This window comes from Macaca mulatta, chromosome 18 (genome assembly GCF_049350105.2).
Source record: "Macaca mulatta isolate MMU2019108-1 chromosome 18, T2T-MMU8v2.0, whole genome shotgun sequence".
NCBI lineage: Eukaryota > Metazoa > Chordata > Mammalia > Primates > Cercopithecidae > Macaca > Macaca mulatta.
In genome coordinates this window covers 42,760,801-42,785,223 of record NC_133423.1, presented here as the reverse complement: position 1 = coordinate 42,785,223, position 24,423 = coordinate 42,760,801, and the positions used below count along the sequence as shown (strand labels likewise).

The 24,423-nt window shown below is 48.0% G+C and overlaps 2 protein-coding genes across 3 annotated transcripts in view; both read left to right on the top strand.

The window, feature by feature from the left end:
- The first annotated feature begins 4,690 nt into the window (after positions 1-4,690).
- Positions 4,691-5,886, top strand: LOC699341 (calpain small subunit 1). Its single transcript, XM_077975470.1, has one exon. The coding sequence runs from the start codon at positions 4,797-4,799 to the stop codon at positions 5,595-5,597; it is 801 nt and encodes a 266-aa protein (XP_077831596.1). The 5' UTR covers positions 4,691-4,796; the 3' UTR covers positions 5,598-5,886.
- A 5,698-nt stretch (positions 5,887-11,584) lies between these two features.
- LIPG (lipase G, endothelial type) overlaps positions 11,585-24,423 on the top strand; it is a 29,476-nt gene continuing 16,637 nt past the window's right edge. Inside the window, exons 1-4 of one of the 2 annotated variants that reach the window (XM_015121930.3) lie at positions 11,585-12,169; positions 16,009-16,190; positions 18,143-18,322; positions 19,309-19,420. In XM_015121930.3, coding sequence (XP_014977416.1) covers positions 16,152-16,190; positions 18,143-18,322; positions 19,309-19,420 — 331 coding nt within the window. In that variant the 5' untranslated portion in view covers positions 11,585-12,169; positions 16,009-16,151. Of the gene's footprint in view, positions 12,170-12,757; positions 13,112-16,008; positions 16,191-18,142; positions 18,323-19,308; positions 19,421-24,423 lie in introns of those variants that run through there. The other variant, XM_001090086.5, reaches the window with a different exon arrangement.

The following is a 24,423-nucleotide window of genomic DNA, read 5'->3' as shown; positions in this document are numbered from 1 at the left end:
AACAACATAAAGATGGCTTTGAAAGCATGAAAGTAGATGAGATTATCAGAGGAGTGGTTTTAGGTAAACAAAAATGAAGAGGTCCATGGACTGAACCCCAAGCTCTCCAGCAACAAGGAGTCTGTGAACAGAGGAAACTGAGATGAGGGATCAGGGAGAGAGGAGGGAAATCAGAAGGGGCTTCAGGAGGAGGGAGTGGTTCATGAGCGGGGGGTAAGAGCAGAGGATTGTGGCTCAGTGGAGGCCACGGGGGACTTTGATGAGAGTGGTTGGGGTCGGGGGAGAAGCTGCCTGGAGCCTAATAGGAGGTAATAGGGAAAAATTGGAACCAGGGAGCACAGAGGACTCTTTAAAGGAATTTTACTTTAAAGGGAAGTAGAAAAGTCTAGAGAAGGAAGTTAATTGTATTTTTTTAAAGAGGGAGAAATTATAACTGACTTGTATGCTGATGGGAATGATCCAGTAGACAGCAAAAAATAGTTGGAGTGGTGGCCTTGCATAAGTGAGAGGGGATGGAATCTGGTGTGTAAATGGAGGGGGTGTGAGTTTAGATAGAAGCACAGACAGTCTGAACAGGAAGGGAGGCCGAGGACATGGTACAGATACAAATAGTTGGATGGGTATGATAGAGGAGGAGGCTCATGGATGTTCTCTTCTGGTTGTCTTATTTTTCTAGTGCAATATGAAGTCAGGTCATCAGCTGAGGGTGAGGATGGGAGAGATGATGGAGGTTTGAGGAGAAAGAAGATGTGACAGCATTGTCTAGAAGGAGGAGTAGATGGGGTACGTAGTCCAGGGAAATAGAATTTTATTGCTAGGCATAATTAAAAGACTTGTTGAGGTTAGTGGTCATTAACTGGATTTAGCAGTGCTTTTTTCAGTTTGTTCTGCTTTGGTGGTATAGGTACCAGAATACGTGAAAAACTGGATTTAATCAAGAGTTTGGTGGTTTGAAAAAGTGTACCTGAGGAACCATATGCCCTTGCCATTTTGGGGTGGGAGGTTGGATAGGATAGTCATTTTTATTAACTGTTTTATTGTGTTTATTGGTCCATTTAGATATTCTATATCTTCTAGCGTCAGTTCTTTATCACATATTTTACTAGAAAATGGACCATTTTGGATCAGGTTTTTTTTTGTTTGTTTGTTTTGTTTTGTTTTTTTCCCCCACAGAACTTTGGAGATGCCCAGAGCATTTAAAATTGAACTTCACTTGGTGATCTAGGCCTCCAGTCTGCCATTTGTCCTGCCCTCTTCCAGTCTGTGGAAGTGACTGGAGAGAGAAGCATGTCAGCAGGTGGGCTGCATGGTGTGCTCAGCTGTGTTTCATCAGTACAGTGCTGGCTACAGTCCTGTCCCTGGGAGTGAAGCAGGATAGGTAGTCAGGGAAGTGACCATGTTCTTGGGAGTCAGCAACCGCAATGATCATACAGCCAACACAATAAGCCTCAGCATTCGCATTGTAACTGAGGTCATTCAAGCAAAGCTATCTTCAGTACAGACTTTCCCCTCTAGAAAGCATGTACATTTTGATTTTTACCTGTCCTCAGAATGACCCTTTGTTCATTATAATAGTAAAAGACACACCCCTGGGTGGAGATTTAAGATGCTAATGAGACATGTGACATATGAACAAATATGTATGGCTACTGCACATATGCACCCAGAGGACCTCCCAGAACGTTTCTACTAGCAACACCTTTTCCCACCTTATGAATAATCATGTAAGACATCAGAAAGGGAGTCCCCTAGTGCCAGCTTTGCTGTCTCATCCTTACATACAGCCTCCTCTGAACTCTCTCAAGGTGTACTGTTGTATTAGTCCATTCTTACTCTGCTATGAAGAAATACTCAAGACTGGATAATTTATAAAGAAAAGAGGTTTAATTGACTCACAGTTCTGCATGGCAGGGGAGACCTCAGAAAACTTATAATCATGGCGGAATGATTTTGTGTATAGGACAAATAGGAGAAGAATATTAATCTGGTAAATTAAAATAACACTCTGGGCTGGGTGTGGTGGCTCATGTCTGTAATCCCAGTACTTTGGGAGGATCACCTGAGGTCAGGAGTTCAAGACCAGCCTGGTCAACATGGCAAAACTCCGTCTCTACCAAAAATACAAAAATTAGCCAGGTGTGGTGGCACGTGCCTGTAATCCCACCTACTTGGGAGGCTGAGGTGCGAGAATTGCTTGAACCCGGGAGGCAGAGGTTGCAGTGAGCGGAGATCATGCCACTGTATTCCAGCCTGGGCGACAGAGTGAGACTCCGTCTCAAACAACAACAACAACAACAACAACAACAACAAGACACTCTGAGCTGAACCACTCTGGTATATTTTGTTTTTTATAGGAGTGGGGATGGTGGGGTGAATGGAGCCTGACAACCACTCCCTGAGCCTCTCATAATATGGCCAATTACCATGCACGACCTCTCCCAAAAGAAATGTGCCAGGCCTGGCTGGTCTCTCAAGTAAATCCCTCTGAACTCCCCCAAATGCTGGTTAAAGCTAATGTTTCACCTGCTTCTTGCCTATATAAATACAGGAGAAAAACACGACCATGCGTGAATAGCATGCATGAAGTTGCATGAAAATAAATTATTCAGTTTCCCCTAGATGTCTTCTGAATGGAAGACTTCAAGAAATTGGAACTCATGATTTGCAAAAGAGGGGAAACATAAAAAGTAAAGAAACCAGGCAAGGCATGGTGGCTCACACCAGTAATTCCAACGCTCTGGGGGGTCGAGGTGAGTGAATCCCTTGAGCTCAGGAGTTCAAGACCGGCCTGGGAAACATGGTGAAACCACATCTCTACCAAAAAAAAAAAAAAAAAAAAAAAAAAAAAACCTGACTGTGGCAGAGTGAAACCATGTCAAACAGTAAAAAGAAACAATGAAAGAACGAAAGAAAGAAAGAAAAAAAGAAAGAAAGAAAGAAAAAAGAAAGAAAGAAAGAAAGAAAGAAAGAAAGAAAGAAAGAAAGAACAAGAAAGAAGGAAAGAAAGAAAGAAAGAGAAAGAACCCGAAATATACCTATCAGAAGCTACCTTCAGCATTCAGGAGAGCTGAGGTCATACTGCAAGCGGAGATTTCAATTTAGGCTCAGTCACCTTGCTCTGTAGTCTCTCACTCGGTGCTTCCCAGACTGTGTTCCTGGAGAATTCTGATCCCTCATGTTAAAAGAAAAACTTCAGCCAAATTAAATTTAAAGGAGTTTAACTGAGCAATGCATGATTCGTGAATTGGGCAGCCCTCAAAATCACAGCAGATTCAGAGAGGCTCTAGGGATGCCTTGTGATCAGAACAAATTTACAGGCCAAAAAAAAAAAAAAAAAAAAAGAAAGTGACGTACAGAAATTGGAAGGGAGGTACAGAAACAACTGGATTAGTTACAGGTTGGTCTTTGCCTTATTTGAACACAATTTGAACACTCAGCAGTCTATGAGTGGTTGAAGTGTGGTTGCTGGGATTGGCCAAGACTCAGCTATTGTTACAGGCACATATTCCTAAATTAGGTTTTCAATCTTGTCTACCTATTAAGTTAGGTTATGGTTTGTCCGCGAGCTGATCACGAGGTCAGGAGTTCAAGACTAGCCTGACCAACATGGTAAAACCCTGTCTCTACTAAAAATACAAAAATTAGCTGGGCATGGCAGCGCACACCTGTAATCCCAGCTACTTGGGAGGCTGAGGCAGGTGAATCACTTGAACTCGGGAGGCAGAGGTTGCAGTGAGCCAAGATTGCATCACTGCATTCCAGCCTGGGCAACAGAGCGGGACTCCATCTAAAAAAAAAAAAAAAAAAGAAGTAGGGGTCCTTCTCAGGCCATGTTTAGTTTGCTGTAACACTCACTAAACTCTTTGTGGGGTGAGGGTTCTGTGGTCAGATCAATTTAGTAAAAGCTGAAAATTCTGTCCCTTTCTTGGAGATTCACAACACACTTCATGTATGTAATCATGTAATAAGCTCCTTCTATCTGCCAGGCTTTATTTTGGGGTCTGGGAGAATGGTAATAAAGGAAAGCAAATGCAGTTGCTGCTTTCATGGATTTTTTACCCTAATCGGGAGATGGACATTAATCAAATAGCCAAACAAATAATGTATAATTACAAACCAAGGTAAGTTCTACAAAAGAAAGGAATATGCTTATAGGAAACCTAGGCAAGGGTTCAGAAAAAGTGACTTTGAGGAAAGGATGCAAACAGATATCTGAAGCTTGCAGAGTTAGCATTAACGAGGCCAACGACCAGATCTTGAGGCTTTAGGATGTCCAATAAAAATATACTGTGATTGGCCGGGCACGGTGGTTCACGCCTGTAATTCCAGCACTTTGGGAGACTGAGGCAGGAGGATCATGTGAGGTCAGAAGGTCAAGACCAGCCTGACCAATATGATGAAACCCTATCTCTACTAAAAATACAAAAATTAACTGGGCCTGGTGGTATGTGCCTGTAATTCCAGCTACTAGGGATGCTAAGACAGGAGAATCACTTGAACCCAGGAGGCAGAGGTTGCAGTGAGCCAAGATCGCGTCATTGCACTCCAGCCTGGGCAACAAGAGCAAGACTCTGTCTCAAAAAAAAATTTATATATAAATATACTGTGATCCACATATGTAATTATAATTTCTCCAGCAACCACATTATAAAAAGTGAAAAAAGCAGTGTCAGACCCGAGAGTTGCGGCCAGTCACCGGCCCCGCCCTCTGGAGCCGGACGCTGCGGGAGGCCCGGGAGCGGCAGCGGAACGGACTCCCAGACCTCCGGACGCGTGAGGTGCAGTGAGTCGCAGCCATGTTCCTGGTTAACTCGTTCTTGAAGGGCGGCGGCGGCGGTGGCGGGGGAGGCGGGGGCCTGGGTGGGGGCCTGGGGAATGTGCTTGGAGGCCTGATCAGCGGGGCCGGGGGCGGCGGCGGCGGTGGTGGAGGCGGCGGCGGCGGCGGTGGAGGCGGTGGAACTGCCATGCGCATCCTAGGCGGAGTCATCAGCGCCATCAGCGAGGCGGCTGCGCAATACAACCCGGAGCCCCCGCCCCCACGCACACATTACTCCAACATTGAGGCCAACGAGAGTGAGGAGGTCCGGCAGTTCCGGAGACTCTTTGCCCAGCTGGCTGGAGATGACATGGAGGTCAGCGCCACAGAACTCATGAACATTCTCAATAAGGTTGTGACACGACACCCTGATCTGAAAACTGATGGTTTTGGCATTGACACGTGTCGCAGCATGGTGGCCGTGATGGATAGCGACACCACAGGCAAGCTGGGCTTTGAGGAATTCAAGTACTTGTGGAACAACATCAAAAGGTGGCAGGCCATATACAAACAGTTTGACACTGACAGATCAGGGACCATTTGCAGTAGCGAACTCCCAGGGGCCTTTGAGGCGGCAGGGTTCCACCTGAATGAGCATCTCTATAACATGATCATCCGACGCTACTCAGATGAAAGTGGGAACATGGATTTTGACAACTTCATCAGCTGCTTGGTCAGGCTGGACGCCATGTTCCGTGCCTTCAAATCTCTTGACAAAGATGGCACTGGACAAATCCAGGTGAACATCCAGGAGTGGCTGCAGCTGACTATGTATTCCTGAACTGGAGCCCCAGACCCACCCCCTCACCGCCTCGCTATAGGAGTCACCTGGAGCCTCGGTCTCTCCCAGGGCCCATCCTGTCTGCAGTCACATCTTTGTGGGGCCTGCCGACCCACAGCTTTTGTTCTCCCAGTACTTGTTACCCAGCTTCTCAACATCCAGGGCCCAATATGCCTGCCTGGAGTTTCCCTTGACTCTAGAACACTCTAACAAGCTCTGTCCAAGGGTCTCCCCACTCCCACCAGGCCCTGCACACACCCGCTCCATAACCTCTCCCCTGTATCTGTGCCAAGCCTAGCATTTGTGATGCCTCCATGCCCAGAGGGCCCTCTCTCGGTTCTGGGAGGATGACTCCAGTCCCTGCACGCCCTGGCACACCCTTCATAGTTGCCAGGCGGCCAAGCTCCAGACCGTGCCAGACCCAGGCGCCCCAGTGCCTTTGTCTATATTCTGCTCCCAGACTGCCAGGCCCAGGAGGAAATAAACACGACCTGGTTGCTGGAAAAAAAAAAAAAAAAGTGAAAAAAAGGTGAAAACAATTTTAATAATATATTTTACCTAACTCAGTCTGTCCAAGGTATTATTTCAATGTGCATTCAACATAAAAAATATTAATGTAAGAATTTACATTCTTTTTTTTGTCTTAAGTCTTCAAATCTGGTGGGTATTTTCTGCTTATGGCACATCTCAGTGTAGACTAGCCATGTCTCAAATGCTCATAAACCACAGGTGGCCCATGGATGCTGCATTTGATGACAAGCATCTAGAGAAACGGGTGGCAGGGCCACTGTGGCAGGAAGGCAGAGGGACGAGGGTGTGAGGTGCTGCCCTCACCTGGGCCAGTCCATGGAAGGTGGTGTAGGCATGTTAAGAATCTTGACCTTGAAGCTGAGCCACTGATGGCATAAAACATATTAAAAGTCCTGAGAAGGCCGGGCGCGGTGGCTCAAGCCTGTAATCCCAGCACTTTGGGAGGCCGAGGCGGGTGGATCACGAGGTCAGGAGGTCGAGACCATCCTGGCTAACACGGTGAAACCCTGTCTCTAATAAAAATACAAAAAAAATTAGCTGGGCATGGTGATGGGTGCCTGTAGTCCCAGCTTCTTGGGAGGCTGAGGCAGGAGAATGGCGTGAACCCAGGAGGCGGAGCTTGCAGTGAGCCGAGATCGCACCACTGCACTCCAGCCTGGGCGACAGAGCGAGACTCCGTCTCAAAAAAAAAAAAAAAAAAAAAAACTCCTGAGAAGTTCTGCAGTGAAAAAGCCCATTCTTGCTTGTCTAACTCAGTGTTCCCACTTTTATTCCATGTAACACCTAACAATGTCCTAGGGTCACACATTGGGAAATGCTGCTCTAGTTGACTACACTTAGAGGAAGTCTTGCTGCTAATATAAACTTAAGCAAGAGCTGGTTACGGTGGCTCACGCTTGTAGTCTCAGATACTGGGGAGGCTGAGACAGGAGGATGGCTTGAGGCCAGGAGTTCAAGACCAGCCTGGACAACATAGTGAGACTCCGTCTCTATAAAAAGCAAAACAAAAAAATTAGCTGGGTGCGGCAGCATGCACCTATGGTTCCAACTACTTGGGAAGCTGAGGTGGGAGGAATGCCTGAGCTCAGAAGTTCAAGGCTGCAGTGAGCTATGATCAAGCCACTGTACTTCAGCCTGGGAGATAGAACAAGATGCTGTCTCAAAAACAAACAAACAAACAAACAAACAAAAACCCCAGAACCCCCCCCTTCAAAACCCTTAAGCAGTTGGAGGTTTCAGGCCTCTCAACTTATTGAGGGGATAGCGAGGCTATATGTTATCCAGACCTAAGATCAGGTAAGCATAGAGATGCTGCCTGGTGGAAACTTGGCATTCCCTTTCTAAACTTTGTAGGCAGCAAATGACGCAAGAGAATCCAAGTGCTAGCCAAGAGTCAAAAAGTAAGGGCTTTGCACTTGGAATTCAGAGTGTGAGTAAATTGTGCATTCATTTATATTTGTCATTTCTTTTTGAGTTTCTACAGCACGTAGCACAATGGCAGGAATGTGTTAGGTGAGTATTTGAAGGGGTCATGCTTGTGTTCTTTTTTTCAGGCAATGGTATGTCTTTATTTCACGTCCTCCGCTAAGTCTGGTCCTCTCAGTCCTTCATCATCTCTTCTGTCTTTGAATGGGGAGAGGCCATGGGAAAAGCACTGATCTTGGAATTAGAGGCTGGGTGCCATGGCTTACACCTGTAATCCCAGCGCTTTGGGAGGCCCAGTCAGGAGGATCGCTTGCCCAGGAGTTTGAGAACAGCCTGGGCAACACAGCGAGACCCTGTCTCTACAAAAAACATAAAATAAGGTCAGGTGCGGTGGCTCACGCCTGTAATTCCAACTCTTTGAGAGGCCGAGGCAGGTAGATCACCTGAGGTCAGGAGTTCGACACCAGTCTGGCCAACACGGTGAAACCCCGTCTCTACTAAAAATACAAAAATTAGCTTGGTGTGTTAGTGTGTGCCTGTAATCCCAGCTACCTGGGAGGCTGAGGCAGGAGAATCTCTTGGACCCTGGAGGTGGAGGTTGCAGTGAGCTGAGATCTCGCCATTGCACTCTAGCCTGGGGGACAGAGCAAGACTTCCTCTCAAAAAAAAAAAAAAAAAAAGAAAGAAAAAAGAAAATAAATAGCTGGGCATGGTGGCAGGCACTTGTAGTCTAGCAGCTTGGGAGGCTAAGGTGGAAAGATCACTTGGGCTCAGGAATTTGAGGCTGCAGTGAGCCATAATTTTGTCATTGCACTCCAGTCTGAGTGACAGAGTGAGATGCTGTCTCAAAAAAAGAAAAAAAAAAAAAAAAAAGGAATTAGTAACCCAAGTTTGTGTTCCATCTCTGCCTTTTTACCAACTGTGTGACCTTGAGTAAGTCAGTTAATCTGGCTGGGTCTTGGGATCATGATCTGTAAAGTGAGACAGTTGTACTAAATGATCTCCAAGGTTTATTTTAGTTTTAATACTATAGATCTATGCTGTCCACTATAGTAGCAACCAGCTACATGCGGCTATTGAGCCCTTGAATATGCTAGTCAGAACTGATGTGTGCTATAAGTGTAAAATACACACTGGATTTCAAAACAAAAATGTAAAATATCTCAATAATTTTTTTTTATATTGGCAACATGTTGAAATGACAATATTTGGATATGTTGGGTTAAGTGAAATATATTAATTTCTTTTTAAAAATGTTTTTACTTATTTATTTGGGTAGAGATGAGGTCTCCTTATGTTGCCCTAGCTGGTCTCAAACACCTAGCCTCAAGCCATCCTCCCACTTTGACCTCCCAAAGTGCCAGGATTACAGGCGCACCCAGCCACTTAATTTTAATTTCATGTATTTCTTTTTACCTTTATAATAGGGTTACTAGGAAACATAAAATTATATATGTGCTGCTAGGGACTGAATTGGGACCCCCTCAAATTCCTATGTTGAAGCTCTAACTCCCCATGATGTATTTGAAGATGGGCCCTGGGGGAGATCATTAGGTCTAGATGAGGTTATGAGATGAGGCACCATGATGGGATTAGAGTTGTTACTGGAGGAGACATCAGCATTCTCTCTCTCTCTCTGCCACATGAGGACACAGTGAGAAGGCAGCCATCTATAAGCCAGAAAGAGGGCCCTCACCAGAAACCGACTATGCCAATATCCTCATCTTGGACTTCTAGTCTCCAGAACTATGAGAAAATAAGTTTCTGTTGTTTAAAACCACTAAGTTTATGGTATTCTGTTCTGGCAGCCCAAACTGACCAAGACATGCGGGCTGTGTTATATATTTCTGTTGGACAGCATTGGTCCAGGTATCTGGGAACTCCTACATACCAGCCCGCCTTCTGGCACTTGTAACTTTCTGCATTGTGTCTATGAGAGCACAGGCATGGTCTCCAAGCCAGTGTTTCCTCCCTAGCAGCTGCTCAATAAGTTTCTGGCAATTAAGTCATTTTCTTACTTGTAAGAATATAAACAGTCTCTGGATAATGTATGTAAAAGAGGACCTCATTAAGATAATATTGGGTAACAACTGGAATCTCTGCAGGGCAGAAGAACCAGGCTTGGAGGATATACTCAGGCAGACAGCAATGTCCCAAATCCCACTGCAGACTAGTATGGGGGTGACTCCACTGCTGCACCAGAGAACCAGAGTTGGCTGCCCACTGGCAGACTGAGTATGTGCTTCCAGCCTCATTAGCTTCCAGTTCAGAGTTCGGTTGAGTTTGAATCGGGGACCAGCTGCCAGGGAGGTTGGGAAGGTGAGCAATTGCTTTTGAGCTTTTTTTAGTGGAAAGTGGGGTGTTATCATAAGCAGAAGATTTATTCCTTTAACACAGGAAGGGTCTTTAGATGCTGGGCTGCCAAATAAGGACTGGAATCCTTTCTTTGTTGCCTGAGACCTTGAAATTTTGTCTGCAACACAGCTGAAGTTCCACCAAGACTCCTCAGCTGGAACTCCTCCAGGCGAGAGCCTGTTCAGATCTCCTTGTTCTTCTGGGAAGTATGAAGCAGAACAGTTGATGTCATGCATTCTAATGCTACAATTCTAATTTCATGATGTCCTTTCAAAGTTCTTGCATGATATTTTAGTGTAGAGACACAGGAGGGCACTCTAACCAACTAGCAATAAAACATAAATGGTTTCACAGTCTTGGCCGTTAAAAAATGGATGTTGATTTGTCGAACCTGTAAAACACAGGTTTTTCTTTCAATTTATTTATTTATTTATTTGAGACGGAGTTTCACTCTTGTTGCCCAGGCTGGAGTGCAATGGCGTGATCTTGGCTCACCACAACCTCCGCCTCCCAGGTTCACACCATTCTCCTGCCTCAGCCTCCCGAGTAGCTGGGATTATAGGGATGCGCCACCACGCCCGGCTAAGTTTTTTGTATTTTTAGTAGAGACAGGGTTTCTCCATGTTGGTCAGGCTGGTCTCGAACTTCTGACCTCAGGTGATCCGCCTGCCTCAGCCTCCCAGTGTTGGTATTACAGGTGTGAGCCACCGCGCCCGGCCAGGTTTTTCTTTTTTTTCTAGGCAGGATAACTAACTTTGCAGGACTACCTTCCAACAATACCCTGCAAAATACCCTAGCTTCCGTGGGGGTATCTCACCTATGACAAAGGCTCTCAAGACACACCCTCCACATTATCCAGTTAATGTTCTAGGGACCGTGACTGTGAGCAACTCAGAACAGGGAAGGAGTTTTTTTCTTCTGTTGTCCAGGCTGGAGTGTAGTGGTGTGATCATGGTACATTGCAGCCCTGAACTCCTGGGCTCAAGGACTCCTTCCACCTCAGCCTTCCAAGTATTAATAGCTTGCACCACAGGAGTACCACTTTGTCTGGCTAATTAAAAAATTTTTTTTGGTAGAGACGGGTGTCTATGTTGCCAGGGTTAGGGAAGAAGATTTTTGACTATAGCTTACCCGCTGCCTCAGCCACAAGACCGGGTTGCCAACGGCTCACATTTAAAGGTCAGTTGGCCAAATTGAACCTAGAGCAGAGAAGAGAGATCCAGTTGTCTTGAGACTTTCTTCAAATCTGCAGCCTGTCCCCATGACTCAGTTTTCCCGTCTGTAAAATGGAGATAACATTAGACCTGTCTGTATAGTTTGCTCATGAAGAGAGAGAGTGGGAACAACATAGCTGGGAGTGACATTTACCATCGCATACAGACCATTGAATTCCATACTCAAAAACTAAAGCCAGCCTGCGTCTTGTTAATGAATGATAGCACACGGGAGGGACAAAGCGTGCTCTGCTGGCAGCTGGAGTAACAAAAGTCACGAGGCGAGGTAGGAACAGGATCTGCTGGCTCCGGCTGGGTTTCCTCACACAGGTCCCTCCAGCTGGAGCCACAACAATAGGGAGGAAGGGGCGCGGGGCTGCTGCGGGGCTTTTCCCTCCCCAGGCAGGGGCAGGACCTGTTCCGGGTGACTGCAGGGTTACTCGCGGTCAAGGGTATCGCCTTGAAGAGCCAGCTCCTCCAGGCTGGAGCGAGGCTGGATGGCGGGGCGCAGCCTCTCAGCCTCTCGCACCCGCCCTGCGTCCGCAGTGGCTGTTGGCGCAGCAGCCCAGCCGGTGTTCCGGGCTCAGTCCCCGCTCCCCAGCGCCAGACGCAGACTCTGGGCCAAGTTCTCCTTCCGCTCGCTGCTTTCTGCCCCAGGACCCGGATCAATAAAGGGAAAGAGAGCCGGGAGGAAATGATGGAGAACAGAGAGAAAGCAGGTGCTTGATTTCGCTCACCCAGCAGTTAGTGCTCACCGGCAGACACCGGGCGCTGGTCACGCGTCTCAGACACCAAATCTCGGCTCGCTGGTCCCTTTGAGGAGGTCGCCTGGGGTTCCCGCAGCCCTCCACCCCACCGTAGGAGAGTGCCTGCCACGAGCTCCGCGCCGCGCTAAGTGCTTTGCTACGTGAACTCCTAGTTTTCCCAACATCCCTAAGTCGCGGATACGTTATCACCCGCGTATTGCGGACGAGAGAACCGCCTCGGAGAAGCTGGCTGGCTCGCCTGGAGTTTTGCAGCTAGTGGCGGAGCCAGGATTCCGAGCAGGTACTGTGCGATCCGCCAGCGCCGGCCACACCTCACAGCCCCTATAGCTCCGCTGGGTTATTGTGCGGTCGCGCCTTCTGCACCTGTTGCGACCTTCGCTAGGCGGGAAGGGAGGGAGAAGAGGAGGACCAAGGGGATGAGCAGGTGGCTCTCCTTTGACGGACTCCCGGCCCAGAGCGTGGGTAGACCACTCCCAGAGTGTGGCTTTGCGCCTTGGAGAGGGTGCTCTCCTTCTCCAGGGATCGCGTCCCCAGCGGATGCAGGGTTTCGGGGAAATGTCCGCCTCCGCCACTTGGGGTGGCAGGGGCGAGAGGAGGATCTGGAGGTCCGGGGGAGGGCAGTGGGAGAAAGCTGGGGCTGCTGGAGTCGCAGCTGCCGGCTGAGCGGGCTGGGGAGGAAGCGGGGCTGAGCGTGCGGCGTCCACGCGCTGAGTGTGCAGCGCTTTCATTCAAACTTTCTCCAGTCTCGGTTCCGGCGTCAGCAAGGTGTGACCAATCAGAATCCAGAGACGGGAATAAATTATGTAAATCACCATCTGGCGATGGGTCAGATGACTCCCATACTTTTAAAAACTACCTCTGTAGGAGCGTGACAGCAGCGAGCCCTTGCTTCCCTGCGGCTCAGGACGAGGGCAGATCTGGTTCTGGTGCAGGCGGTTCACATTCGCTCCCTGCCACTGCCCGCGGCTGCGTGCCGCCAAGTTTTCATTTTCCACCTTCTCCACGTCCAGCCCCCCAGCCCCTGGCCGAGAGAAGGGTCTTACCGTCCCGGATTGCTGGAAACACCGAGAGGTGGTTTTTGTTTTTAAAACTCCTGTTTCTGGGGAGGGGGTGTGGCGGGGCAGGATGAGCAACTCCGTTCCTCTGCTCTGTTTCTGGAGCCTTTGGTGTTGCTTTGCTGCTGGGAGCCCCACACCTTTTGGTCCAGAGGGACAGCTGGCAGGTAACGTGCATTTATTTTTATTCCCCCCAGTCACTTCTCTGTGCTGGGTCCCCTCTGTCTTGCTGATTCTTCAATCCCTCCTTGTTCCTATGAAATTCTTCCTTTCCCACTGTGCTGCCCATTTTCTTCTCCAGTCCACCTTGGAGTCCACTTGTCTCTCTGCGTGTCTGATGGGAGCATCCCCGGCAAGTCATGCAAAAGGCAAAGGCTGGCAGGCTGCGCTGGCTTTTGCCAGCCCTCTCACCCCCACCTCCTTCCCTCAGACCGTGCTGGTACTGTCCAGCCAGCCGACCGGCCTGGCAGCAGCTCTGAAACCTTGTCCTCATGCTTGAACCTGGCGGTTTGAGAGGCAAGAAGGTTGTCAGAGCTCTGTCTGCTGGAGCTGCCTTTCAATCTTGTTGTAGGTGTCTTGAAAGTTCAGGTGGCAGGGTGGCTGGCTTTGGCTTGATTCGTGCTTGCAGGGAGTACCTGGTGGGTCACTTGTGCTTAGAAGCTGCAGGGCCTATTCCCCCAGGTTGCCAGCCTTTTCCTCTTCAACACTCTTGTGCTCCCCCGACTCTTCCTCTTCCCACTTTTCCTCCCTTTCCTCCTGCTGGCATTTAGCTTTTCTTCCTTTTGGGTTCTCTATGGCAGCCTTTTCCAGTGGCAGCTTGCCCTAGGGGAGCCAGAGTCAGTCAGCTCTGAGGGAGTCAGAGTCAGAGTCAGAGTGAGAACTAAGTCAGCTGATTAAGTAGTGGAGGGCTGGGGAGCCCCTAAACTGAACCCCATCATCTCATTTTCTAGTCTGCTGAGGTTGTGCCAAATGGTCTGTGTCCACTTATATATGTATGGGAGGGTTACTGTGAATGAATGGAAAGCTTTGCTTTACTCAACGTGTTTCCAACTCTGGTGCTAACTAGAAGCATTGTCTGGGGGCAGGTCTCATCTCTGGCTCCTCACCTGTAAAATGCTCAAGTTCCTTTTAACTTCTGTGTTCTGGGCCTCTGAGTATGTGTGAGTCATTTCCTCCATTCCAAAAAGTATTTACTGCATACCTACTTAGTGTCAGACACTATTCTGGGAGCAGGGGAGAGAGCAGTGGACAAAATAGATGGCAATCTCTGCCCTCGTGACACTTACATTTCAGTGGTGGGAAGACAGACAGTGCACTGATTAAAATACCAGTGGTGCTCAGTATTATGGAGAAAAATCAAGCAGAGGAGGAAGGTGGGGGATGCTGGTGGGGGAAGGTGGCACGATTTTATGATGTGGTCAGGGAAGGCCTTTCTGGAGAAGCTAACCATTGAGCAAAGAGCTAAAGGGGGTGAGAGAAGGAGCCATGAGGACATCTGGGTGAGGAACAATCAGAAAGTCCCAGAGGCTGAAGTGACCCAGGCCCAAAGTAGTAGGAATGCAGCTAGAGAACTTTGGGGTCAGAGCGGTCAGATGCTAAGAGGAGGAGTCTTTGTGCATATGCGGGTTTATCCGCAGATCTGTCTCAGGAAACCAGGAGCCTCCTTTTCTCCTAGATTTCCCCATCTGGCCTCTGCGTGAGTGGCTCTCTGGGTAGAAGGTGGGGAGTTGCTGAACTCATTATGTCCGTGGTTCAAATTTCTGCTGGTTGGGGCTTTTGTTCATTACTTTCATGACAGTTAACCTGATTTCCGCTCATGTGCATTTAGCAGCATTTTCTGGAACCTTATCCCTCTTATATCTGCTGCATTCTTCCCCCTTCCCTCTCCTTTCCCTCCACCCTCTCCACCGCTGTATCTCTTTCCTTTTGGTATCTTTTTCCTTTTGCTTCTTAACTCTGAGATAAATTAACTCCAAGATGACCATTTGGCATCTTTCCCTGCTGGGTGATAGGAGAATTTGATACTCTAACGTCCTAGCCAGTTATCCAGTGATGCATCCCAGGATGGCTGAAAGAGCACTGGGTGGGGTCCATTTATGACTTTCTGAAACAGTGTCATGATGACAGCACCTACCTAGTGTTAAGCCACAGGGGCCATCAGTGACATGAGCTGCACTTTGGGAGCAGGGCCGTCTCCGAGGTGGCACTGTGCCTGAGCAGTAAAGCTGGAAGGGGGGATTTTTGTTGCTTTTAGGAGTTTCTCCATGGCTTTAGTCATTTACTTAACAAACCAGATGAATGCCTGGCACATGCCACCATTAGAAAGGGCACTGAGGATGCCTGAGGTTCCCTAGATGGGAACACTAGGGGAAGCCTATTTTCCAGCAGGTCAACAGCCTCTTGCCTCCAATTCCAAAATCCACAATCTCTCAAAATTGGAAAATGCATTTGGTAACTTGTTTGGCAGCAAGACCTGGCCTTACCTGATCTGAACTTATTTGGCAGCAAAAAGCCTGAGATAACAGGAGGCTATTGGTTATCTTTATGTTTGCCCTCAAATGTGAGTGGTTATGTATTTCTCTGCAGAAATTTTAGGGTGTTTGATCCAGGGGGAATAGCCCAGGCCCCACTGAAAGCATCATATAATATATGGTGTATGCTCCATAATGCCTTTCTAAAATCTGAAAACTTCTAAATTCTGAAACTCACCTGGTTTCAAGCATTTCAGAAAAAGAATTGAGAACCTGTGATCTAAAAGTAGGAAGGAAGTAGAACTCCTTTTGATAGGAAAGAAGAGGGAAAAGCCAGAGAGAGATCTATTTATTTCAGAGTGACAGTAATTAATACTAGTGACTCATTAATATTCTTTAAGTATAAATGAGATGTCCTTTTTTGTAAAATCTTCACAGTTTTTCTGGGAGGTGAAAAGGGAACATTCAGCAGATGTAAAAAGTGAAACCCAGACGGCTTAAGCAATTTGCTCACGATTGAACTAGAATCAGACTCCAGGTCTCTCACTCCCCAAGTCTGCTAGATGCGCCTATGCTCTGTTCTGTCTCCCCAGATGAGCTCCACAAACCCAAAGCTATACAGACTGAGGTCAAACCCTCTGTGAGGTTTAACCTCCGCACCTCCAAGGACCCAGAGCATGAAGGATGCTACCTCTCCCTCGGTCACAGCCAGCCCTTAGAAGACTGCGGTTTCAACATGACAGCTAAAACCTTTTTCATCATTCACGGATGGACGGTGAGCCCGGGGAGGGAGCTCTGTGGCTTTATACAAGATTTGATTCCCTTTGTTTTGGTCAATTAGAAAGAATTCTGGTGTTTCCAGATTCCAAACCCTCTTCCCCCCTTTCCTTGTGGGCTGCTTGTATTTCAGACAGCTGTGAAGAATGTAACGGGCATTCACTAAGGGGCAATCTGGACTCCAGCAGGGTGGTATTAATGCTGGCATACAACGGGCTTTCAGAAAGTGGCTCTCCTGAGGGCAGCAGCCCAGCTCCACTGGCTCTTAAGGACCCCTCTAATTACACTTAATTACGCTGGTCAACCACTGCCTGGAGGGGGCTGTCCTGCCGTGAGAGCTGAGCTTGACTAAAGCAACTTGACTGGCTCCGAGAACCTATGAGTAGCCAGCTGGCCTGGATTGCCGGCTGCCCTTGGCATGATGCCCTCCTGTTTGCATAGAGATAGCCCCGTTTAAAGGCACTGGGGCTCTTTATGTGCTCTAGCTGAGCAATTCACATTGAAAAGCTCATGACAAACTTCAACAAAAAAGGGCTTTAGTGCTCAGCTTCAGAAGCTTTTGACCAGCCAGGGATTTATTCATTCATATAATGACAGTCTGTAGGGAAATGGCACTATGAAGTGAGCAGATTTCTGCCTGGGCTAATTGGAAGGGGACAGTCCTCCTCTTAATGATGAGAAATTCGTATCTGTTACATGCTTTTGGGGTCTTTAAGTCTGTCATCCGCGGTTGAGGTCAGGGGTAGGAGAGGGCAGGTGTCTGCCTACCTAGTTGAATGAAGAGATGATTAAGAGCCTGTCTAACCGTGCTCATCACAAACCTACAATCAGAATCATATGTTTGAATCTTTTTAAGGCACCCTGTCAAAATGCAAATACAAGCTGCCTGCGACTTACAAATGGGTTGCATTCCAGAAAGTTCTTTTGTAATCTGTTTGGAACTTGGAACAGCAGTTTCCCATAGAAGCAAGATTGTAAATGGTGTTTGGGTTCCCAGGCTAGGCACAGAAAATCTATTTATTTGATAATGTGCTTGTGGATAGGTTTACAACTGGACCTAGTCGCCATTTATAACTTTGTTTCTGTGGGAAAATATGTTCTGAGTTGTAATTTGGGATTCCGGGGACAGATTTTCCCTACTCTGGGGTCAGGAAGGATGGCAGAGATGGGTTGTGGGAAGGGGTCATTTGTTAACTCTACATTCACCTAGGAGACAGCATCTCCCTGCATCTCTAAGAGAGAAGCTAATTCTCCAGGACAACCCTCCCCACTGCCTTTGAAGGACGGACCAGGCCACTTGCCTGCCTGTAACAGGGACTCAGACCAGCCTCATGCCAGTATCACCCTTAACACATATCTCACAGTGGCCCCAACAGACAGTGGGGCAACAGCATAGGACATTAGCTAGGAAAGTTTTGATGGGAAATACTGGGGATGTGAAGAGCAATGGAAGACAAATACCTGCATAGTGATTCTGCCTGTGCTGGTCCTGCTCATGTGCAAATGTCTGGTCCCTGAGCAGCCAATGTGCAGGCTCTAAAATTGTCTGGGGGCACTGGGCATGGTGGCTCATGCCTGTAATCCCAGCACTCAGGAAGGCCTAGGTGGGAGCTTCGCTTGAGCCCAGGAGTTCAAGACCAGCCTGGGCAACATAGTGAGACCCTGTTGCTGCAAAAAATTTAAGAATTACCCAGGCATGGTGGCGTGTGCCTGTAGCCCCAGTTACTCTGGAGGCTGAGGTGGGAGGAGGATGGCCTCAGCTTAGGAATTCGAGGCTATCTTGAGCTGAGATGGTTGTCAGTGCACTCCAGCCTGGGCAACAGTGAGACCCTGAGTCAAAAAAAAAGAAAAAAAAAATTGGCTGGAGAGAGGGTCATATAGAACGGAATTTCATATTTTTTAGGATTTCTGAAACCAAGAATAAAAAATAACTTCCACTTTTCTCTGCAGATGAGCGGTATCTTTGAAAACTGGCTGCACAAACTCGTGTCAGCCCTACACACAAGAGAGAAAGATGCCAATGTAGTTGTGGTCGACTGGCTCCCCCTGGCCCACCAGCTTTACACGGATGCGGTCAATAACACCAGGGTGGTGGGACACAGCATTGCCAGGATGCTCGACTGGCTGCAGGTACTGGGGGATGACAGGGAGTCTCCTGTTGCCAGCAGGATCTCACCCCAATCTTCTTAAGAAATACAGGTCATGCATCTGTTGTCATGAACTTCTGGAGTCTGATAAAAATCTTTGAGATTATAAGTTTTATTGAATTAAGTATTGCTTGAAATACTTGAAAGCTGGGACTTTTCGAGAGGCTTTTAATTATTGATAGATCTCTGGATTTTTCCTGATACTTAATTTGCTGAAAATTGGCCTTATGGGTTGTTCCTTCCCGTCTTAGAAACAGATACCCTTAGGCTGGTTGGGGATGGCCAGGAACCAGGCCAGGCTTGTGATCTGAAATTCCTACAAAGCCTGCTCTCGTCTCTGAAGCATGGCTGTGTTGAGGGTGGGGAGGGGGTTATTTCAAAGATGCAGCCTAATATCTCTTTTTTAAATCTCGGTTCACTGCAACGTCCACTTCCCGGGTTCAAGTGATTCTCCTGCCTCAGCCTCCCGAGTAGCTGGGACTACAGGCGCCCGCCACCACGCCCGGCTAATTTTTGTATTTTTAGTAGAGACGGGATTTCACTGTGTTAGCCAGGATGGTCTCGATCTCCTGACCTCATGATCCGGCCCGCCTAGCTTCCCAAAGTGATGGGATTACAGGCATGAGCCACTGCGCCCCGCCTCTTCACCACCACGCTCCCCTCTCTTAGATACTGCCAGAAAGAACAGGAAACATGTAGGGAACAGCCACATAGGCAGCCTCCAGTCATACCCTCCACCCTGCCCCCGTGCTTCGCATTTTCAGTGCCACCGTGTCCTTTTGGCCTCCCCTAAACTGACTGTGACCCACACATGGGGCATCACCAGCAAAGCCAGTGGGGCCCTGGGGAGTCTCTGTGCCCACAGCCCCTGCATCTCCTCCTACACCGTGATTGAGTTGTTGAATTGCTGGTGACTCTGGATCTCCCGACCCTGCTCTTCTGCTCACATACTTTGGTGACTTTCTGCAGGAGAAAGATGATTTTTCTCTCGGGAATGTCCACTTGATCGGCTACAGCCTTGGAGCGCATGTGGCTGGGTATGCTGGCAACTTCGTGAAAGGAACAGTGGGCCGAATCACAGGTGAGCTCCACTTCCATCACCAGTAGCCGGTGATTGCCGGGCTCCCTCAGCTACACTGAGCCAGAATGCTCCCAAATGAGGCAGCAGAGTGAATCATAGAGAGTTAGCTTTAGAAGGAACCTGGAATGCATCTAATTCAGAACCTCCCAAATGTTCTTTTTAGTCACAAGAACCTTTTTTTTTTCAGATTGAACTCGCACAGGTTCCCAACATATGAGACATGGAGAGAGAGGGGGGTGCTGTGGGTGGTGGGGTGGGTATATGGCGGGTTGTGTTAGCCTTGCCAGTGTGGGCTTTCCCCTTTGCTGGAGGCATCTCAGAGTCTCAGAGCACCAGGGAACACTGTTTGAAAACCATGGGTCTGGTCCAACAGGTGAGGAAACAGATACAGAGAGGTGAGACAACTTGCCCAGGGGCAAACAGCTAATAACTCAAGAGCAGAAGCTGGATGGAGTCCTGGCCCCAAAGCTTTTGGGTGTTCACTTCAGGTCTCCACCCAAAGACTCAGGGGAAAAGAATGAATAGTAGATTTTAGTTTGAATTCTGCCTCTGATTTCTATCTTGTCTTGCAATAGCCTCTTTCCCATGTTAAGGTAGCATATTTATGAATGATAGCTACCAATTTAGAACAGGTGGTTCAACTTTGTAATAAAAGGAAACTTTCTGATATTGGTCCCCAGGGGGTCAACAGAAAATTGAATTTTCCATGTTGAAAACTGCATCTTAGTGAGCTTTTAACATGAGAGTTTGGATTAAATCATTGAATGATTGTGAAAAGTGTCAAAGGTTTTCTTTCTCATTGATGGGCCCCTCAGGTATATACACAGAGCTTCCCCTAATGCTACAGTTTGTTGCCCTGAACTTCTATCGTCCTTCCAGCATCATTTTATTTATATTTACCCCTAACTTCCCCCATACTCCCAAGACTCTAAGGGTGATCACCTAGAAGGAAAGATCTGAACAATTCCTTGTCCTGCAGCATTTTCATTTTAAAACAAAACTCAGGTTGGGCGCGGTGGCTCACACCTGTAATCCCAGCACTTTGGGAGGCCGAGGTGGGCGGATCACTCGAGGTCAGCAGTTTGAGACCAGCCTGGCCAACATGGTGAAACCCTGTCTCTACTAAAAATACAAAAATTAGCCAGGTGTGGTGGCGGGTGCCTGTAATCCCAGCTACTTGGGAGGCTTAGGCAGGAGAATCGCTTGAACCCAGGAGGTGGAGGTTGCAGTGAGCCGAGATTGTGCCACTGCACTCCAGCCTGGGTGCCAGAGAAAGACTCTGTCTCAAAAAAACAAAACAAAACTCAGGTAGAAGAGAGTCCTTAGCTAAATAACGATTTGGTAAAGGTAGAATTTCAGATTTCAGTGACAAGCTGATAAGGTAGAATTTTAAAAAGAATATTTGTGAAGTTTTCCTGGCTCTCCTGAATCCTGTCCCTGGTCTTGAGTCTAGTATGTGCGTGCACACACATGAACATGCATGCACGCAAATGCCTGTTGATCCAATGATTTGATTCATCCCAGCTTGAGAGCTTTATTTTTGATTTCCAAGACTGCGGGGCTTGAGCTGCCCAAAGTGGGCTATGCTTGTGTGACCACCCATGACTGCCTATTAACAACCCCTTGCTGGTGCAAAGCAGTTTGACCTAAAGCTACTTGGGTTCCATTGTCTGAGCGCCTCTTCCTAGCCCCTGAATGAGAGGTGTGATGTTTCAGACCCAGGCGGCTGAGTAAATTTCAGCAGACACCAGAGTCAGACCCAGGATGTCAGTAACAATGACAAACTACAGATCTTGCCTTTCTCTATTTCTAAATCTGAAATGAGATAGGGCTAGGGACGGAACTTTCCAGTTCTTTCCCCCTGCCTGTTTGAGTGGCATCTGCTGGGGTGAGGGCTTTTCTCCTGAGGATGGCAGGGGAGCCAGGCAGAATGCTAACTAGTGCTCTGGGACGTTTGCATGGAGCATGATGCCCACATGCCCTGAGCATAGCCCCTTCCCTCTGGCCTTTTTCTGTAGAGCAGGGGCCTGGCCTCTGTCCAGTTGCCAAGCAGCACCCCTGACACATGCTATTGTGTATGTCTATTGGGGGAGGCTATGTCCTCTTCTCTCCTCTTGGTAGACTTCTCATGGACCTGTGGACCAGGTGATCACAACTGGTAAGAGGACAGATTGAGGCTCGCATAGGGTCCTGCGTCCAGTGATGCCACTATGCCAAGGCCACTAGGCAGTCCTTAGCCTGGGCCTTGCAAGGGAATATCTGAACCCCAATCTTGCTTGGACCAGAGGGTGTGGATGGGGGTTTGCTAGAGTTTTACTTTCTTAGGCTTCTGAGAGAAGGCTGTGATATACTAGGAAAGAGGTCATATATTTATAATTGAACCTGTGCCTTGTTTGCTATAATCAGGTAAGCAAGCAGATGAATTTATTCAAGAAATGCATCCATGTGTGCGGGCTAGATGCTAGCTAATGTTAAATACCTCATGTGTGGCTGGGCGTGATGGCTCACGCCTGTAACCCCAGCACTTTGGGAGGCCGAGTTGGGTGAATCACCTGAGGTCTGGAGTTCAAGACCAGCCTGGCCAATATGATGAAACCTCGTCTCTACTAAAAGTACAAAAATTAGCTGGGTGTAGTGGTGGGCGCCTGTAATCCCAGCTACTCAGGAGGCCGAAGCAGGAGAATCGCTTGAACCCAGGAGGAGGAGGTTGCAGTGGGCCGAGATCGCGCCATTGCATTCCAGGCTGGGTGACAAGAGTGAGACTCCATCTCAAAAAAAAAAAAAAAAAAAAAGCAAAAATAAAAACAAACAAACAAACAAACAAAACCTCATGTATGACAGCTGCTTTGTGCTATCTCTGAGCCACATAGCAACTCTGAACATTCTACAGAGGGTGAAACTAGGACTCAGTGAGTAAAGGGCCCAATATCCTGGGGCCCTATAAGTAGCAGAACTGGGACTCCAACCCATGTTGTCAGATTCCGGATCCCATGCACCTCACTGCTGTGCCATGCTGCCTTTCTTCTGCAGACAGAGGTAAAGTGGCCAGGCATGGTGGTGCATGCCTATAATCCTAGCTACTTGGGAGGCTGAGGTGGGAGGATCACCTGAGCCCAGGAGGTGGAGGTTGCAGTGAACTGAGTTTGGGCCACTGCACTCCAGCCTGGGCAACAGAGTGAGACCCTGTCTTAAAAAAAAAAAAAAGTAGCTGTTGAACTACAGCAGGCCCTGCCCTGCCAGGCCAGAATGCACAACCCTGGAAGTTTTGCATGCATGCATGCATGTGTGCTCCATTTGCTGGACAAAGCAACTTTGAGGAATCTATGACTGAATGGAAGAAGCAGGAGCTCTCTATCTCCCCTTTAGTTAAGGAGGCAGTTCTCCTGGTCATTCATTCCTAGTTAAAAAAGTTAAATATGCCACTGCGCCCCTGAATCTGTGGGCCATAGATATGTGTCAAGGACAGTCAGAGCAGGGCAGACAGGCTCTGGCTGGGGAGGTGAAGGCCCAGCCTTGCTGCCAGCCAGCCTGTGAAACCCGCATTCAGCTGCCCGCATTCCTCCAGTGCAGCCTGGTTTCCATGGCACTGACCGTCTGGTGGGGACCTTTGTTCACACCGAGTAAAGAGCCTCTCCCTTGTATTGATTGCAGAGCAGAATGTTGCTCTCTCTTTCTCTTTCCTCCAGGGGACACAGGGAGAGGCTGCTGTGTCCGTACCGTGGTCCTTGCGGCCTCTGAAACGGGTAGTCGTTGGTTATTGTGGGAGGACGCTGCTTTTGTGCCATCTTTCTTTTGGGTCCTGGGCTAGGGATGAACCCTCAAGCAGCCTGGGCTCCTTTTCTGCCTTGGTCACACATAAAGTTATCTAAACTTGGCCGGACGCGGTGGCTCACACCTGTAATCCCAGCTACTCGGGAGGCTGAGGCAGGAGAATTGCTTGAACCCATGAGGTGGAGGCTGCAGCAAGCCAAGATCACGCCCCTGCACTCTAGCCTGGGTGACAGAGCAAGATTCCGTCTCAAAAAAAAAAAAGTTATTTAAATTTGTGGAAACTATTTAATGTTTCAGCCTCTACCAGTTCTCATATGAGTAATGAGCTCTGCAAGTTGACCATCCACTCTAGACAGTAGCTCTGCCTCTTGTTTATCCTGAAGCTGCCATCTCAAGTCTCCTGATAGGCTCCCTGGTTCTAATGTGCTGGGGTCTGGTGAACATGGTTGTTACCCATGTCCTCCTTTCAGGACTCTCATTGGTCACATGCCCTCCCAGCCTTGGTGTTTTGAGGTCAGGGTTTCTCAGCCTAGGCAATATTGACATTTGGGGCCAGGTAAGGTTTTGGTGCGGGGGGCGGGTGTGTGTGTGTGTTGGGGGTGGATTGACTTGTGTACCGTAGAATGTTTATCTATATTCCTGGCCTGGCCTGCTAGATGCTAGCAACTCTCTCCATCAGAATGGGGGCAACAAAAAGGTCTCCAGGCATTGCCAGATGTCCCCTGGGGGGCAAAGCCACTTGTAGTGGTGAACCACTGTTCAGTGGCCCTTCCTTTCTGGCACATTTCATCTCTTAACTTTCTCCAGGTCCTTCCTATGTGTCTGTGGGGCAAAGATGCATTCTGGTTGGGTTAAATGTGGTTCCCATAATCACTTGGGCTTGGTAATAGTAGCTAATACTGATGGGAACTCAGTCTCTTAAGATCTCACATGGACTGTATGAATTAAGGTATAAATTCAGGTTCTATTTTATAAATGATAGTGAAACACAGGGAAGTTTTTTAATATTTTGCCCACAGCATACCTACTTTTAGGATCATCTGGGGAATGAATATCTATTTCTAGGAGCCATAATTCGTAACTACCCACTAGAATCTCTAGGAGTTCAGGGACTTGTGAATCTGCATTTTATACTTTGCAAGTTCTTTTTTGGAACGGTTTTACGTTAATGCAGTTTTCAAATCAAAAGATGGTGAAAAATCTCTCTTACTGCTCTGCTATCTGTCCATTTC